This window comes from Squalius cephalus (genome assembly GCF_949319135.1).
Source record: "Squalius cephalus genome assembly, chromosome: 15".
NCBI classification, from domain to species: domain Eukaryota; kingdom Metazoa; phylum Chordata; class Actinopteri; order Cypriniformes; family Leuciscidae; genus Squalius; species Squalius cephalus.
In genome coordinates, this window is record NC_137136.1 from 5970507 (window position 1) to 5987810 (window position 17304).

Genomic DNA, 17304 nt, shown 5'->3' on the forward strand with positions numbered 1-17304 from the left:
CAAAATCAACACAAACTATTAAAAACATATTATGACCCCAGCACATTTGCTCCCACAATGACTCTCTAATTGAAACCAACTCAGAGTCAAAGCTTACAGAAAATCTTACACGACATTGTGGTGCGTTCATCTTGTAAATACGATGATAGTGACGTGACATGAAGGCACAAGGGGAGGTGGACCCTCTGCCACAGGGAATACAGGCGAGCACAGCATTTATTCAGCATTACAACCCAACGGCTGCACAGAGATTCATGGCACTGCGAAGACACAGCATGATGTTCTTTCTGTCTGAAGAAAAACTGCATGCCCATGCTCTGAATCAATAATTCATATAGTTTCATGTGTGTGAAGAACAGGGGAAGAAAGGGTGAACAAAAGAGAACAGGCCTGACTAAACTGTAGTCTCGCCTTTGGCATCCTGCAGGTACAAAGAAATGTTTCCATTAAATGAAATATTGGAAAATGAAATGAAGTCTCTCTAGAAACAGGAAGAGAGACAGAAAGCTAATCATTGGGAGAATCTGTACAAATGTAAGTGCAGTTTCTCACAAGATATTGCACTATGTAGCACTACTTTTTTTAACTAAAGCAAGAACTCTGAGCGCATAAAACTCACATCGGGAGTAAGATTATGGCTGTGATCTCAGCAATCTGATTCAAAAACAAGCACAGAATGTGCTTGTTATGATGTTCCCCTGCCGAAAATAGCGCAAGCAAAGACTATTTAATATACACCTTCATACTTGGGTGTGTAATGAAGACAAAAATGCCACTTAAAGGAATAGTTCAGAAAAAAAAAATACATTCTCATTATTTGAACGTGCGCAAAAGTTTGGGGACAGTATGTTTTTTTTATGTTTTTGAAAGAAGTCTCTTATGCTAACCATTTATTTGATTAAAATTACAATAAAAACACGAATACTACGAAATATTTAAACCATTTTAATATATTTTGAAAAGTAATTTATTCCTGTAGACAAAGCTAAATTTTCAGCATCATTACTCCAGTCTTTAGTGTCACATGATCCTTCAGAAATCCTTCTAATAAACTGATTTGTTGCTCAATTATTATTATTATTATCAAAACAGTTTTATTATTAAAACAGTTCTGCTGCTTAATTTATGTGCAGCATTTATTTAAAATCTTTTGTTATATTATGCATGCCTTTTTTGTTACTTTTAATTAATGAAATGCATGCACGCTAATATATATATATTATATATATATATATATATAAATTCTTGTTGGTTTAACTTAAAAAAGTTACCTGGTTGCCTGAAAATTTGAGTTTATTGAAATTAAAAATTTGAGTTAATAAAATGAAGCAGATTGGTTTAATAAATAGAAACTCAAAATATTATGTTATCTGAACCACAATCATTTTCTAAGTTAATTTGAGTAAAATTGTGTGTGTGTGTGTGTGTGTTTGTTTTTGTTCTTTCTTTATGATTGAAAATCTTAGTAGAACACAATCAATACAGAGTAATCTCAATATAGTAAACGGTGAATTTTATTTATTCATTTTATTTGTATTTATTTTATGAATAAAATAACATTTAGCATTAAGATGTTCACTGAACATCATTGTATAGAAAAAAAACTGTATATAGATTCTTCGAAATTATAGCATACAGGTTTGGAACAACATGAGTATAAGTAAATAATGACAAATCTGTCATTTTTGGATGCACTATCCCTTTAAAAGTGTACTCCTTTAGTGCACTCTGATGAAGACATCTGCATAAAACACAAATGCCTTGTCTCAAAATCTTTGCCCAGTCACACACTGTTAGTTAGCTAGCTGAGAGCAATATGCTCTGCCATCCCAAATAAAGAGAATTTTATTCATTAATGTGACTCATTTTCTCATGTGACTATATATCTCGCCACATCACAGTAATTCCTTTAGCCTAGAACTATTTTCATAGCCAGTGCTGTACTGTCAAGTTGGGTTTTTGTCAAGATGAAATTTCTTACAGTATGTGCTATGAAATTTAATTTAACTATTAACAGTATTATTTATTTAAGGCTGAAAATGAACATTTTGTCATCATTTACTCATCCTCAAGTGGTTCCAAAGCCGTATTAAATTCTTCTTGGCCGCCGAAAAAAGATCTTTGAAATGTCTGAGCTGCTTTTTACAACTCAATTAAAGTAGATATTTATACCTTAAAATACCACAACAGTGCCATAAATGTAGTCCATAAAAGTCATTTGAACTCATATGTTAGATTTGTGTGAAGAATAGATCATAATTAAAGTGTTGAAGACAAAACCTTGTGTAAGTTGTGTCCATTTTGACATTTTAAAATTACACACAAGCACAAATGAGACTGAAGAGCTCCAGCGGAAGTAACATCTCTGGTTTTGCAGAAGAAAGAAATAGTACATGAGGGGGAGTAAATAATTTTTGGGTGAGTATTTTAGATCCATTCTAACCAACAACAGCAAGTGATTTGCAGCACTTACAAAAATTCTCTCACATAGATGTCACATAGCAGATAATATTTTCTACTATTAATAAATTAACACTACCTTGAGGCCGATTTTATGGCCTGGATCTGGACAAACCTTCTTGGATTTCGCCGCATAAGAGCCACTGCATTGGTGATTTGCAAATTGCAATTAACAACCAACATTAACCCAAAGCTTTAAGTGCTTGTTTATTACTTAGTCTTCAATTAATTCTAACGCCCAAGGCACCAAAAAAAAAAAAAAAAAAAAAAAGAAAAAAAAAAAAAAAAAATTTGACTGCATCAGTGAAAGTACTCTACACCCAAAGACAAACTTCAACCACGCGGACCGATGCTTTCAGAATTTCCTTTTCAATTAATTCTTTGGAGGGCATCCTAGCAAATAGCTTCTGACCATACTTAGCTGCTTAAAGCCAAATAATTCTTAAATGAGAAGAGAGTAATTTATTTTATGTTAAAACACTTTCTATGTGGTGTGGTACCACCGCTATCTGCGGTGGTTTCAAAATATTGCACAGTTTATTTGGGTGCTTTTTCATGTCAATTTCTAGCTCAATCAATGATCTGTTTGCTTAGGGCAAAAGAAATGTGTTTGAAAATTATATTTGCAATTTTGTTTAGTGCTAAGGGCACCAGAATTACACATTTCACCTTCAACTACCAAACTCTATATTATATAAGGTGTATCAGCCAGTAAAGCAACATCATCCTTCGCAAGGAAAAAATCCAAAATGGTGGAGAGTTGATGTAAATGTAAATACTCAAAAACAGAAATAAAACAGTTGATGAAAAAAACATGCAAACTCCACACAGAAAGGTGCTACCCACTGATTCACCGTGCCGCCCGTTTTAAGGATTTTTATATAGAGCACTAATTAAGAAAACAGGTTTTGCAGTGTTTAGACAGCGAGGCTGCTCACTAAAGTGTGGAACAGAGCTAAATAGTCTCATCCTGAAAGTCTACACATGTGCACATTAAGCTGGAACCACAGGAAAAGACACTACAAAATAGGTCACTGTGTCATTATGCAATGAAGAATTAATCTATAGTTCACTAAACGTTACCCCCCTTCCCACCCCTAAATAGCATGCCTTGTCAGCTAATTTACACCATTCTCCTGAGATAAATTCCATTCAATATTTCGTTTTCCTTAAGGCCTCTTTTTCTGGAAGGCATATGGTGGTATGGAGCCCCTGTGTTGCTCAGAGAAAAGCTCACGTTCATTAGAACGTATAGCTGTGGGCAGCCCTTCTCGGAAACCGTGCAAATCCCAAATCGTTGTCACGGAAACTGCGAAAGGAGTCTCGGATGATCAGCAGAGGGCCACCTCGTTCAACACCTCGCACGGATGTGCTATTCACCAGGAGTCAGCATGCTATACTCTGACAAATAAAGGTTTTGCAGTGATGCCATAGAAGAAACATTTTTTTCTTAGTTTGAAGAACATTTTAAGGCTAGATATAGGCAAAAACATTGTGTTTTCACACTCTGGTCAATTTTGTGCTCTTTGGCTTTTCATAACGTGCTTTTTCAAACTAATGGAAAGAAAATAGTAAGTGTTTATTTTATAGCATTTTATCTATTTGCATATATTTCAATTACAATGCATATCCTTAAAGCCCATTTTGTCAAAATGAGCCAGAAATCTTCACTTCATATATATAATATATATATATATATATATATAAACTTTTATCTATATTGGAATATATATATATATTTATGGAGTAATAAAAATCCATTATGTAAAAACCTTTGACTCTAATCATAACAAACAACAACATGAAAAAAAGAATTTTGAAACTGGCTTTATCCAATGTTTAGATTTCTGTTCTCGAAATGTATGCAAATTTAGTGCATATTAAAAGGGGTACTTCACCACTGGCAAAATGGGCTCTCAATAAAACTTGGCTGCTGAAGTTTTGCTTCTTAGCAAAATTTTAGTCATAATGGTGTCGACTTGTATTGTTCCCAGGTGCAAGAATTCAAAGAGTAAATGTTTAGCGGGAGTGAGTTGCTTTCGGATTCCAGGGAAGGATCCAGTGCGTTGTAGACAGTGGCTAAAGGCTGCAAAGAATCGTAAATACTGAGAGAATGCCACGACAGAAAATCTGAAAAACCTCTGGTTTTTTTAGTAAACATTACAAACTGGATAAACATGAACAGTGTTTTAGGTCAAACGGTGGAAGAAAACTGAAAGAAACTGCCGTTCTGTCAGTTCCACTCAAAGAAAAATGCTGTCTCGTACAAAGTAAGAAAGGTAAGAAAGCTGTTACCATAGTGTTCCATTTTTACCATAATGTTATTTAAAGAGCAGACAAAGTACGGTACAATTTTCAGTGATAAACCTACCCTCACTAACTTTTCTGTTAATAACCCTCGGTCGATCCGACTGTCCGTGGGCAGAAGATATAAAAATGCGGAAGTATAATCAATAGTTTTCACAAAGACCCCAGAGTTGTCAACAGTCAAACGTGTAATCCGGTGGACATTTGCTGACAAATAAATGTGAATTTCTCGGTCCAGGTAACAGAATGAGTAAACTTTGTTCATTTATATATACTTCCGATATTGTAAAAATACAAAGCGGGCTGAAAATCATAAATAAAGTTACACTTTAAAGGTAGGCAAGGCTAGCAATAGCAAGTTAGCTTTGAAAGCATGAGATCCCACCCTCCCTTCAGAGCATCTCCAAAGCCATGCCTCCTTCAAAACACACACACAGCAGATTCTGCAAAGCATCACGAGAGATTGCGTTAAATTACCTTATGTTTTAAACCACAGAACATTACAATTATATCAAAGTAAACAATTTACAGAGCTCTTGCTTGAACCACTTGACTGCTGCAGATTAATTTCGGTGTTGATAGTGTTGACATAGGAATGCATAAATCAGCTCCGGGTAGAACCTCACGGGTTCCCATCTTGTAATCACATTTACGACATGGGGTGAACGCAGCATAAGCTTGTTGTTTTGGTTAAGGAGGAACTGTAAAAGGCGGCTGCTGTTCGTTTGTGGTAATGACGTGTGATTTCTGTGCGAGCAGTTGGCGGAGGTATGGAAATACATATGTTGTCGGACCGAATGCAATGATTGGATGAACGTTTTTTGGTCCTGAGACTTCCACAGAAGATATATGTACATGTTTTATTATTTAGACCACTTCTATTATTGATTGCTATCAGAATGTGAAGAGAGTTTTAACCAGTAAAACAGTATATCAACCAGTATAAAAACAAATTGCCTACCCTACCTTTAATTAGATAATGCCTCATTTGCATATTGAAACAATTTCAGAAAAAATGTTATGCAAAAAAAATGTTTGTAATTCTTAATGTAATCAATCAACTGGGGAATAATGGTGATATCTATTAGTTAAATGTTTTACCCTATTCACCTGATGTCTTGCCTTAATAATCTAAAGAACTTTTTTCAACTATAAAAACCTTTTGTGCAATGGAAAGGTTCCATGGATTTTAAAGGTCCTTCATGGAACCACTAAAGAACCTTCATTTTTAATAGTGCAGGCGCTTTGTTAAAGGTGTCACTGTCAAGGCATCAGATCGAGTGGAAGCAGGACGGCACGTGTGCGACTCACCCATTTCAGGATGGTGCCTCCCCTCCACAGGCACGCTGACCGTCCGTCGCAGCAGCTTGTTCCTGTGCGACTCGGAGCGCCGCTCGCGCATCAACAAAGGGTGAACCTGCGGGAGAGCAGAGATAAAAGGTCAGTGCAAAGAGTGTGAGGTCAATACGGCAAGCTGAGTCAAACGTGCAGGGCTCTGCGCTAAACCAGTCGGAAACCTCCGCTATTAAAACAACAAGTCCCGTTGAGACTAGATTCCTTGAAATAATAAAGCAATGGTGTGTGTTTGGGGTGAGTGGGGAAAATAATTGCAAACTTGTGTGTTAAATGTGTTTATTTAAGCCTCGGTATGCGGCTGCATCTCACGGGAGTTCTTCTTAATAGGGAGAGCTCACTCATCTTCGTGAGCTCGGGGTCCGCAAGCACACGGAGGATAACATCTCAGTGCAAGTTTGCCTTCAAATTGCACAGGGGTTGTTTAGCGGCGTGAGCGTCTCTCCTGTGTTCGCCGGCACTATCCGGAGGGAGATACGATCGGGATATCGAGAGCAAGGCTGTGAAGGAGGCGATTACCTACAGTCTGGTGTGATAAATGAGTGGGGCAAGAGAGGATCAGACACTGAGCCCTATGGGAAGCAGCTAAAATGTTTCAGGGGTGGCCTTGTCACTCGGACCCAGCTGCATTATGGGAAACTCTTTCCATTTTTATGCACAGCTCAGCTTTTCACACACGGAGAAAAATGCAGATTTAGGAGGTCTGAAGGGATCGACACAGCTGACTGACAGTAAGATAATGGTGCGCACTCTGCCTGACGGTGCATTCGTGCGGTTTGTCTTTATAGTTTAAAAAATGAAGGATGTCTACATTATGTTATAACCATGAGGGTGTTTTCTGTTAGGGCAAAGCAAACTAAATATTATGTTTTACTTGTATGTCTTTTAAAATGGCTCTATAGCCAGTTGCAACATAATTGCATGAAGTATTGCCTCATAAAAGATGCACAGCATGCACTAAATCCTTCATGACTTACTAGAAAGCATGCAAGATCGTTGTTTATTAACGTACATGCCCTTTTATGTGAACAATTATCTACTATGCAGGCAGTGCAGATTTATTTTTAAGGATAAACTCAGTGCACGCCATTAAAGGGACAGTTCACCCAAAAAATGAAGATTCTGTCATTACTTACATTAATGAAATCTGAGAGCTTTCTGTCCCTCCATTGACAGCTACGCAACTGACACTTTGACACTTCAAAAAGTTCATTAAAAGATCGTAAAACTAATCCATATGAATTGAGGGGTTTAGTCCAACATTTCTGAAGAGACACAATCGCTTTATGAACAGATTTAATTTAGGCTTGGTCTGTCACAATCATGCTAATTTCAAGAAACTGAAACCAATAGATTCACATCTACAATGTGTATCAGGACTTGTGGGACTCTACTTGTGATTTCAGCTGGGCAACACAGTCGTTGGCTTGGCAGCAATTACCTGGTTCAATGTTATCTGGCACACAACACAGAGAGTAACTGTGAACAAAACACAGAGTCAGAGACCAGGTGGAGATGGACCCACTACTGATCGACAATCAGCTGCCCAACAGACGAGCAATCACTGGATATAGAGCGCAACAGTGCCCGCCCACTTTTCCAACGGCCTTGGTTCAAGAAGTCTTCATTAAAGAGTTACAAGACATTAACCAAACCAACCAGCTATGTACATGGTGAATCACAACGATACAAACTCTCTTTTGATCTAATGGACGAAATAAACTCACATTTTATATATAAATGCGAAAGGAGATGACGGAAAAAACATACGGAGCACATCAGCCAACTCTTATTGCCGCAAGATCACGGCAAATGCTGTGAGTGTGTGTTAGAAATCAGGAATGGTGAGAGAACATTGTGCTTGGTCCGTTTTTCATTTTCAAACCAAACATAGGTGAGGTCTTCAGCCGACAAGGTTTAAATCCCTTCTGGATTTTTGCGCTTCCCGTAATGTTAAGTCAGTAGCCGGAGAGAAGGCGTCTTTTGAGGCTGTTCGAATGCATTCGACCACATGAGCATCTACAATCCGGTCGAATGTATTTTTGACTACCTCTGGAAGTGGTCGAAAGTGGACAAGCTCAAAACGTTTTAGGGTACATTTATATGACGACGATGTAATAAAAATTGAAAAGTTTTTCCTTTGCATATTTTGCGGACAGATGAATACATTGTCAAAACTATCCCCGTTCACACAGATCCGCGGAAACGACTAAAAAACGCCGTCAATGAACAGCGCGTTTTAAAATCTTCCCGGTCTACTGACGTTTGTTATGGCATCCACTTCAAACATTACAATGCTCATGATAACTTTCATTAACCCTACAATAAGTAGATTCACTTCTCCTTCAACAGCGATGCCATAGAAATATACAGAGCTAAAAAAAACAGAAGTTCAAAGATGTTCAAAGAAGTTCAAAGATGGCTTCGGGCTTGTTTCTCTGGCGCATAAGATCTATAGACTGAAAACAAAATAAGCATGCGCATGACACCATTTGCATAAATTTGTGTTTTTATAGTTTACACGGAGATGATAACGGTACGTTCAGTCATTTAGCAGACGCTTTTGTCCAAAGCGACTTACAGTTTAGGACTAAATTAAGCGAGTCATCGTGAAGAGGCAAAAACAGCGCAAGAAGTGCTCAAAATACAAAGTTGAGGCATTGTTCAGAGTAGCATAAGCCCGATAAGGGAGGATTAATGGAAAAGGAATTTAAAATTTTTTTTAAGAGGTTAAGTGCTCACGGAAGAGATGAGTTTTCAGTTGTCTTTTGAATGTTGTCAGGGATTCTGCATTTCCGGATGAGGGTGGGGAGAGCATTCCACCAGCATGGAACCGTGAATGAGAATGTTCTGGAAAGTGATTTTGTGGCTCTCTGTGATGGAACCACGAGCCGTCGCTCGTTGACCGATCGTAGGCTTCTGGTAAGGATGTAGATTCGTAGGAGCGAGTAAAATTAGGAGGGAGCTGACCCTGTGATAGATCTGTAAGCAAGCGTCAATGCCTTGAACTTGATGTGAGCAGCGAGTGGTAGCCAGTGCAGAGATGAACAGAGGAGTGACGTGGGCCCTTTTTGGCTCGTTGAAGACAAGACGAGCTGCAGCATTCTGAATCATTTGTAGAGGTTTAGTTGCACATGATGGAAGTCCAGCCAGAAGAGCATTGCAGTAATCAAGCCTAGATATGACCAGGGCCTGGACGAGAAGTTGTGTTAGGAAAGGCCTGATCTTCCTGATGTTGTGCAGTGCAAACCTGCATGATCGAGCTGTCTTTGAAATGTGGTCTGTGAAGGTCAGCTGGTCATCCAATATTACTCCAAGATTTCTGACCGACCTTGATGGGGTGATTGATGATGAATCTAGCTGGATAGTGAGTGATAGCTTTGAGGCATCTGTGTCCTGTTGTTTAACATCTAGCTGTTTTGAACCCAAGAATCCTTTCTGTGTGTGATAGCGGTATCGGTTTCAAAAAATGTGTTTTTCCGTTTTTAGTTGAAAACGATGTTGTGTCAACGGCCCCTAGACACGTTTAGACCTGTATTTAGCGTCATTCACTTGTGATCGGATTGATGAAAATACTTCTTAATACCAGGTGTAAACAGGGCCTTAGTGCCAGTTCCTTGTTTTGATTCTCTGATTGGTGGAGATTTTGCTGCAGAATCATGGTATATAATTTATATAATGGGCAGAATAATGTAATTTTTTATTAGAAATTCCACTGCTAAATTTGCTTATTTAAAAAAATAATAATAATAAGGTTAAATAATGCAGCATGATGGCTTAACAACCTCAGAGTAGTGCTGTCTTTAATGGTTTATAAGTTATCATTAAAAATAATTTCCTTTGGATAAAGGCTGCCCTATATTTTATGAAATTAGAGAAAAGTAATTTTCTTTTCAGTGGCAACAGTATTTTGTATTCAAATTTGGTAGCCATTTCTCCAGCTTGATCCAGACTTCATTGTATTATATATGTATATAGCAGATCAGGAGTGTGTTAGAAGGAAAAAAATTGATTATGTGTTGGTGACACTAATTTCACCTTTAGAATACAGTAGTTCACCTTTGAGGCATCTGTGTCCTGTTGTTTGAACATCTAGCTGTTTTGAACCCAAGAACCCTTTCTGTGTGTATCCCACCTAAATCTGGACTGAGCTCAGGCTTGGCAAACGCATCCATGCTGCTCTATAGGGGAGTATGCCATATGTCAGCGCAGTCTAAACCAGCCCAGCTGTGTGATGGGGCAGGTGAGGGAGGAAACAGGGAGGAGAGCAGCAGGTGTGCAGTCCGTTCTGTCCTAATGGTGCGCTAATAGATCACAGCCCAACCTGACAGCACCCTGCCGGCAGCCCGACTGACCCCGAACCTCGACTGACTTCGCTGACATCCCGCTCCATCCCGGATCTGCCCCGTGAACACCGCGGTATCACAGCAGAACAGCGAAGGTAAAGAGAAGAAGGATGAGATCTGTCTGCTTCTATCAACATCACATCACTGTCAGGTTCCAGCTGCTCTGGTAATAAATGACACAGGATGATTTTCACTTGTTTGTATCCTGATCCTGAGAACGTTGTACTAGAGATATATTATCTCCTGTTTCATTTCTACTGTGCAATCATTGAATTATGGATTGAAAATACAGTTGCAATCAGTCAGATGTGGCAGTTGAAAGATATAGATAGATGGATGCACAGTTTTCTCACCACAAATATATGGAAATTAATTCTCCACCTACAACAAAATGGCAGCCTTGTTGCAGCTCTACATTGCTTTTTAAATGTTTTAATAGTGATAAATGAAATAACAAAACAGACATCTTTAGACCTATGTTAGTGCATTCAAGTAACTTCTATTCAACAGTTAAAAGAGGTTAAAATTAGCATTCGCGTTGAGACTAACATTTATAAGCCAGAACTCTCCTAAAAGTTGACTAAATAAATTTGAAAACATTATAATATACAATCTTTTCTTTTCCTGCCTCTGACTAGCAATAGCAACTAAAACCTATTGGCTATTTTAGATAAGGAATCCCATTCATTTACTCATTAGGGGAATAGATTTTTAACAATAACTTCTAAACATTTAAAGACAGACTTACTGTGAGCAATGAGCGTGTTAATTGATGATATGCTTCTATTGAAGCCGTCAGTCTGCATGATTTCAAATTATTTTTAATAAGTCTTTCTGCAACACACACACACACACACACACACACACACACACACACACACACACACACACATATATATATACAGTATATTATAAATAATCAGTAACTGATTATTTGTAACCTGGATTACGTAATCAGATTCCAAAAATTAAATACTTGTAATTAGATTATATTACATTTTCAAATCTGAATTTATAATCAGACTAGTTACTTTTTACTGATTACATGATTACTTCATTATCAGAAAAAAAATATTCATAATTTATTAATCTTCCCTAATTATTCTTTTCAAAAAAAGCCTATTACTTATATGAGTATTTGGAAAGTCTTCTGGTTTTATGCAATTGCACAAACAAACCGGCCACTTGGAAAATGAAGACATCGCACGACATAAATCAAATATTTGTATTAGTAAGTGTTTTATTTTGACTATTATTTTTATTTTGCTGTGATATACACCCTGTAACTGGTTGGTTTGGTTAATGGCATGAATTAACAAAGACTTTATTAAAATCCCTTTGGGGGAAATGAATGGGAGAAATACTGCCAGAAAGGACGTTGCAAAACTAGACAGCTACTGTTGCTCTCTATGGGAAAGAGCCATTTCATGAGCTCTCCTCATATTTTCACGTGACACATCCCAGGAATCCATTACATAATCTTTTCCTCCAGTTCAAACAGACTCCCACAATGCTAACGGCTCTTCTCAAAGACTTGTCATGTTCTGTCACAGCGTCAGCTGCGATCAAAGCCTCTCTGTTGACTGTGTCCATATACTAATTAATATATTTACTGTGACATCTTGGAATACCACAATGAAACACAATGCGAGCAGCCACAGAGAGCGATTTGGTTAGCGCATGATTCCATAGCCTGATTCCTGGGGCAACTACAAGAATGGCTGCCGCCCACTCACAGCGAGAGAAGCCTTGCTCTGGGTCTACTTGCGTAACGCAGTGTCACGGTTGCACAGATCTGTACGAGGACCATTCATCTGAGGGCTGGTGCACAGAGAGTGTGTGGAGTCGGACGTGGGCCACTGTCACCAAACATCAATTAGGATCTAATGACATGGCGGCAAATCACTCCTCACTCTCTCACTCCCTCTAAAGGCTGTTTCTGAGCATAGCAACAAGTCACTACATTTCTATCATCCACGTAACTGTAACCTACTCTGAATCTGATTCTCTTTCAACATGATTTTACGTGATGACTCAAATTAGCTGTAAATCAGACAATTAAAAGTATTTAAATGTATTTAGACGGTTATTGATATAATGTATCAATGTCATTGCATGAAATACATATCAAGTGGTATTTATTTTTAGACATATAAGCACAATTTTAAAAACAAAATTACCAGAAGTAGGTTTTAGGTGTTTTTTTTTTATTCTATAATATAATATATAATATTAATATAATTATTATAAATATATAATGTAATAAATAATGTAGATAATAAATAATAGTAACACTAATAGTAAATATATGTATATTAAACATTATATATATTTTTTTCTTCTTTTTTTTTTTAAAGAAAGTCCTATACACACACACACACACACACACATATATATATTATACATATACATATACATATACATATATGTATTATTAGTAAATAGTTACTCTGATAAGACACCTGAGTGAACTTGAGGAGAAAATAAAAACTGAAACTATTAAAAATATTTTTTTATTAATTGAAATAATGCTGAAATAAAATTACACTTACTTTTTTTTTAATGAAAATTAGAATTGTTGCCTTTGGAACCAACTGAAATCAATTTGAAGTTTGACATTTAAGTACTAAAATTCAAAGCAAATTAGAACAATTAAAAGTAGTAACATCATAAACTGATTGGAAAGTACTTTACTCGCCTCACTCATCAACACCTCCTGAAACAATCAGAGAAAGCATGTCTTCCTGCAGACTCCCAGAGTGCAAATGTCTTCATGGAGGAGATGATTGTCATTCACTACAGGACCTGAATGAAGACCCTTCACACACACAAACAGGGCTGCAACTGTCCCCTGCAGCAGATGAGTGACAACCATGAATATTTCATGGTGCTCATCTTCACAGAGGTGACAGCCATTAGCCTGTCACGACTGATTCACATCTATTCAAAGTGTGGCCTTATCGGGACATGCAACAAAACGGGTGCAATTAGTCAGGACGGTGCCTCTGATTAATGAGCCTCTCAGCGCTCTCCTCCACTAGAGACCTGATCCACATCGCTGCCTGCTTTACAGTTCAGCCAGCGTGTCCATTAGATCCACAGGCACTGCACCGGCTGACTTCCTCAAGGTACGCTCAGACTAGACTCTAAAGGTCCGAAAGTCTGAAATTCGCGTCTGAAATTTTCGCAAGTTAAAAAATAAATCCGACTCATGTTTTGTCAATCACGTTTACACACTGCCACCAAAACTTTCGTCAAAAAAGTACAAAAAATCGGATCGGGTTCGATTTTCTGCGGTTTTCGCATCCGTAGCAAGCATTTTGAGAGGTGTTTTGACAATTCAGAGCCACCAAATGACAAATCCGAAAAAACGCACACTCAGACACACTGTCAGACTCAGTGTTCAAGGACCTTAAGAATGCAATAAAAAAGAATGGGGTTGGAATTTGTGGGGTTCATTTAACATGCAAAGGAACTTGTGTTCACGTCCCAACCTAATATATATATTTGTTTTGTTTTTATTTACTAAAACAAGCAAATTGCATCTGAACCCCTCCATGAGTGATCATTTGAATAAGAAACTATTTCTCTTTTCCAAATTGCGAGTAATCACTGTTTGGTTAACTGCAGCAATTTCGTGTACATTTCATTTGCTAAAAAAAATGTAAATATATATTTTTTAATATTTATATAGACTTTTAATTAATAACTAAAATATATATATTATATATATTATAATATTATAGAATAATGCTATTCTAATAATATAATATATTATTTATCAGGTATATTACAACATTATATTTACATACACTATTATACAGTAATATGACATGATACCGTATACTGTATTTATACTGTATTACAATAGATTATTAATCGGATATATTACAACAATAATAATTAATTCATATAATATAATATATATTTATCGGGTTTATAACAACAATATAAATATTATATAATATATATCTATTTTTACATACACTATTATATTATGACATAATACTGTATATTGTACTTATAACCTGATACATAAATAAAAAAATATATTATATATTGTGCATGTGTGTGTGTGTGTGTGTGTGAGTGTGTATGTATATATATATATAACATACATAATAACTGCTCCTTACTTTTGTAACTTGCCATTGAAAAATATTTAGAATAAAAACTGGTATTCTCTTCTTCAAATATTGATTTAATCAGACTACTGATAATTTACAAACTGATAATAATGACTCACCACACTTAATACTTATGCGAGTTACACAAGTGCACTTACATCACTCCCAGACTGTACATGCAAGTCAACTAAAGAATATAGAAACAGAAAGTGTGTGTTTTGATCCGTTGCAAGTCTCAAATAAAGATCCTCATGTGAACTGGCGGTTAAATTACCACCCGGCACACAAACTCAGTAAAGGAACAGGCTGGAAAGGAAGTGCTTGAGGAAGTGCATGATTACATGTGATTGGGCTGCCAGTACCTCCTCCTGGTCCAACATGTAGAGCTGATTTCCACTGATCACACACAGACGAGGATTCCAGTCGGGTTGCTCGTAGGAGGGAGCAGCAGCGAAGGAGGGCTGTTGTCGGTAGGAGGGGGGGACAGCATACCTCGCATCTGGGAGAGGAGGAGGAGGAGGAGAGGACAACAGGTAAGGGACTGCATGTTGATAATAAAAATGCAAGACAGAACTATGCTTTAATTCCAATTAGTTCAAAGTCTATATTTAACCGGAACATACAACATTTGACCAGTATGTGGTGCTGTTACCAAACATTCATCTGCAAAGTCATCCACTAAATTTAAATAATCTATACCTTGAATGCAGTGCAAGTCGCTTTGAATAATGTTAGCATTCAATTGTCATGGTAAAATTAATTTATGCATTACTGTAGAATGACTGAAAAACCATGTAAAATAGTGGATCAGCTATATGGCTGAACTAAAGATATATATTGTATGAATATCGATGAATTATCATACTTCAATTTGCTTAATAGGATTAGGTGTTACAATCCTTAACAATTCAGCACAGCACTGGCCGTGACTGCATTGAAGAAGTCTTCTTAGGTGGGTTGACTTGTAGCCACATTCCTGGAAAAACACAACAATCCAATAGTTCGCAGCACAACCGCTGCACGGAACTAAAGAAAGCACCAAAACCCGAAAAAAAACATTCATCTTAGTCACGAAAATATCGAGAGGATGCTCACTGCAGATCCAATGGGTGGAGCTTGACGTCCAGCCCCTACTCTATGAATGTTAGGGGTGGGGTTTTAGGGTCTAGCCATACCCTAAAGCACCCTACACACCGGGACGAATATCGGCGCGCGCTATTCGCCAGCGTTTTTCAACACGTTTTTTGTCTTCACACTCAAGCGATTCTCGCTGACGATGAGCCGAGTGAACATGCAAATTCATTCCCTGACATTAGATGGTGCTTAATGTAAAACAGAAATACCCCGGTACACAAGGTGCAATACCACTCCATAACAGTTCTCTTTTATCAAGATTTTTATAGTCGCTGTCGCGTTTGTCATATAGTTCTTTATGTTCCGACACCAACGAGACCAGCAGCTCTACATTCATATTGCCTTGCAACTTCCTCGTCTTATTTCTTCCCGGCAGTGTAGACGCTACTTGGCGTATATCTTCTTCGCCATTACGTATGAGTGCTCGGCAAGACCGTTTTGTGTTTGAGCGCCCCCAAGTTGTGTTTTACTGTAACTTCAGAAGCTCCAGACACGTGAGCAAAAGCGCCAATCTCATTGGTCGGATAGTTTTTGACGCGGTGCGTCAAACCAAAAAAACGAACCCGAGGCGTTTTTAAAAAAATGACGCTTTTACGCGTGGCGTTTTTCACGTCGGTGTGCACACTCACATTGGCGCCCTTTGTTTAGTCACGAGGCGTTAAACGTCGGCGAATATCGCGCGCGAAATTCGTCCCGGTGTGAACAGGCCTTAACCCTAATTAGGTCCACAGAGGTGGAGCAGGACTAGTTAAAGCTCCACCCATTACATAATTTGGCTCTGCGGTTAGCACCACTTGAAGATTTCCAGAGTTTTAAGAAGTGATTTTCTAACCAATAGGTGGCGCTAGAACTGCTAAAGTAACCTTAGTGTATAGACAGTCCTTTGACTTGAGGCATAAAGTCTAGTCCACTTCGAAGCTTATTATGTCTAAAAAAACACCCACTTAGACAGTGAGGGATCATCATACAACGACTAGTGCAGCAATTTTATGTGCTATTTAAGGTCAGATACATCTTGGATTGTTTCACAATAATTGACAGGCACAGCAAAAAATTATTTCAAAAGATGGCGCAACACTCTCCATGAACAGTTTTATGGAAACGCCTGAATAATAGTGGTGGGAGAAAAAAATCGATACATCAATGCATCGTGATTCTTTCTCCAACGATTCAGAATAGATTCTGAGCTTAATTTTTAACCGCAGATGCACGATGACATTGCGTTGCTTCCAATTCCTCGCACACAAATACTCGAACAGTCTATAAAATAATATTTTTTATAAAGTTCAGAAAGGTTGAAACGTATTACAAGGATATTAATATTTAATAAAAAATGTTCATGTGTAATTATTAAAAAAAATACTAAAAAAAAATAATATTATGTGATGATACTTATGTAATTAAATTAAATAAAAAGATTTTAAGATTTTCAAGTTGGTAAATGATTTAATACGGGGAAAAAAGTAGATCAAGAATCATTCTGGAATCGGATCGTGACTCCCATAACCGGAACTGGATCGGATCGTGAGGTTCCTAAAGATTCCCACCCCTACTGAAGTAGCAGCGTAAATTTGTGT

The 17304-nt window shown here is 37.5% G+C and overlaps 1 protein-coding gene across 1 annotated transcript in view; it reads right to left on the reverse strand.

The window, feature by feature from the left end:
- Positions 1 to 17304, reverse strand: part of syngap1b (synaptic Ras GTPase activating protein 1b) — a 115733-nt gene that overhangs the window by 70293 nt on the left and 28136 nt on the right. Inside the window, 2 exon segments of the mRNA XM_079893710.1 lie at positions 6079 to 6184; positions 14956 to 15092. Of these exon segments, the coding sequence (XP_079749836.1) occupies positions 6079 to 6184; positions 14956 to 15092 (243 nt within the window).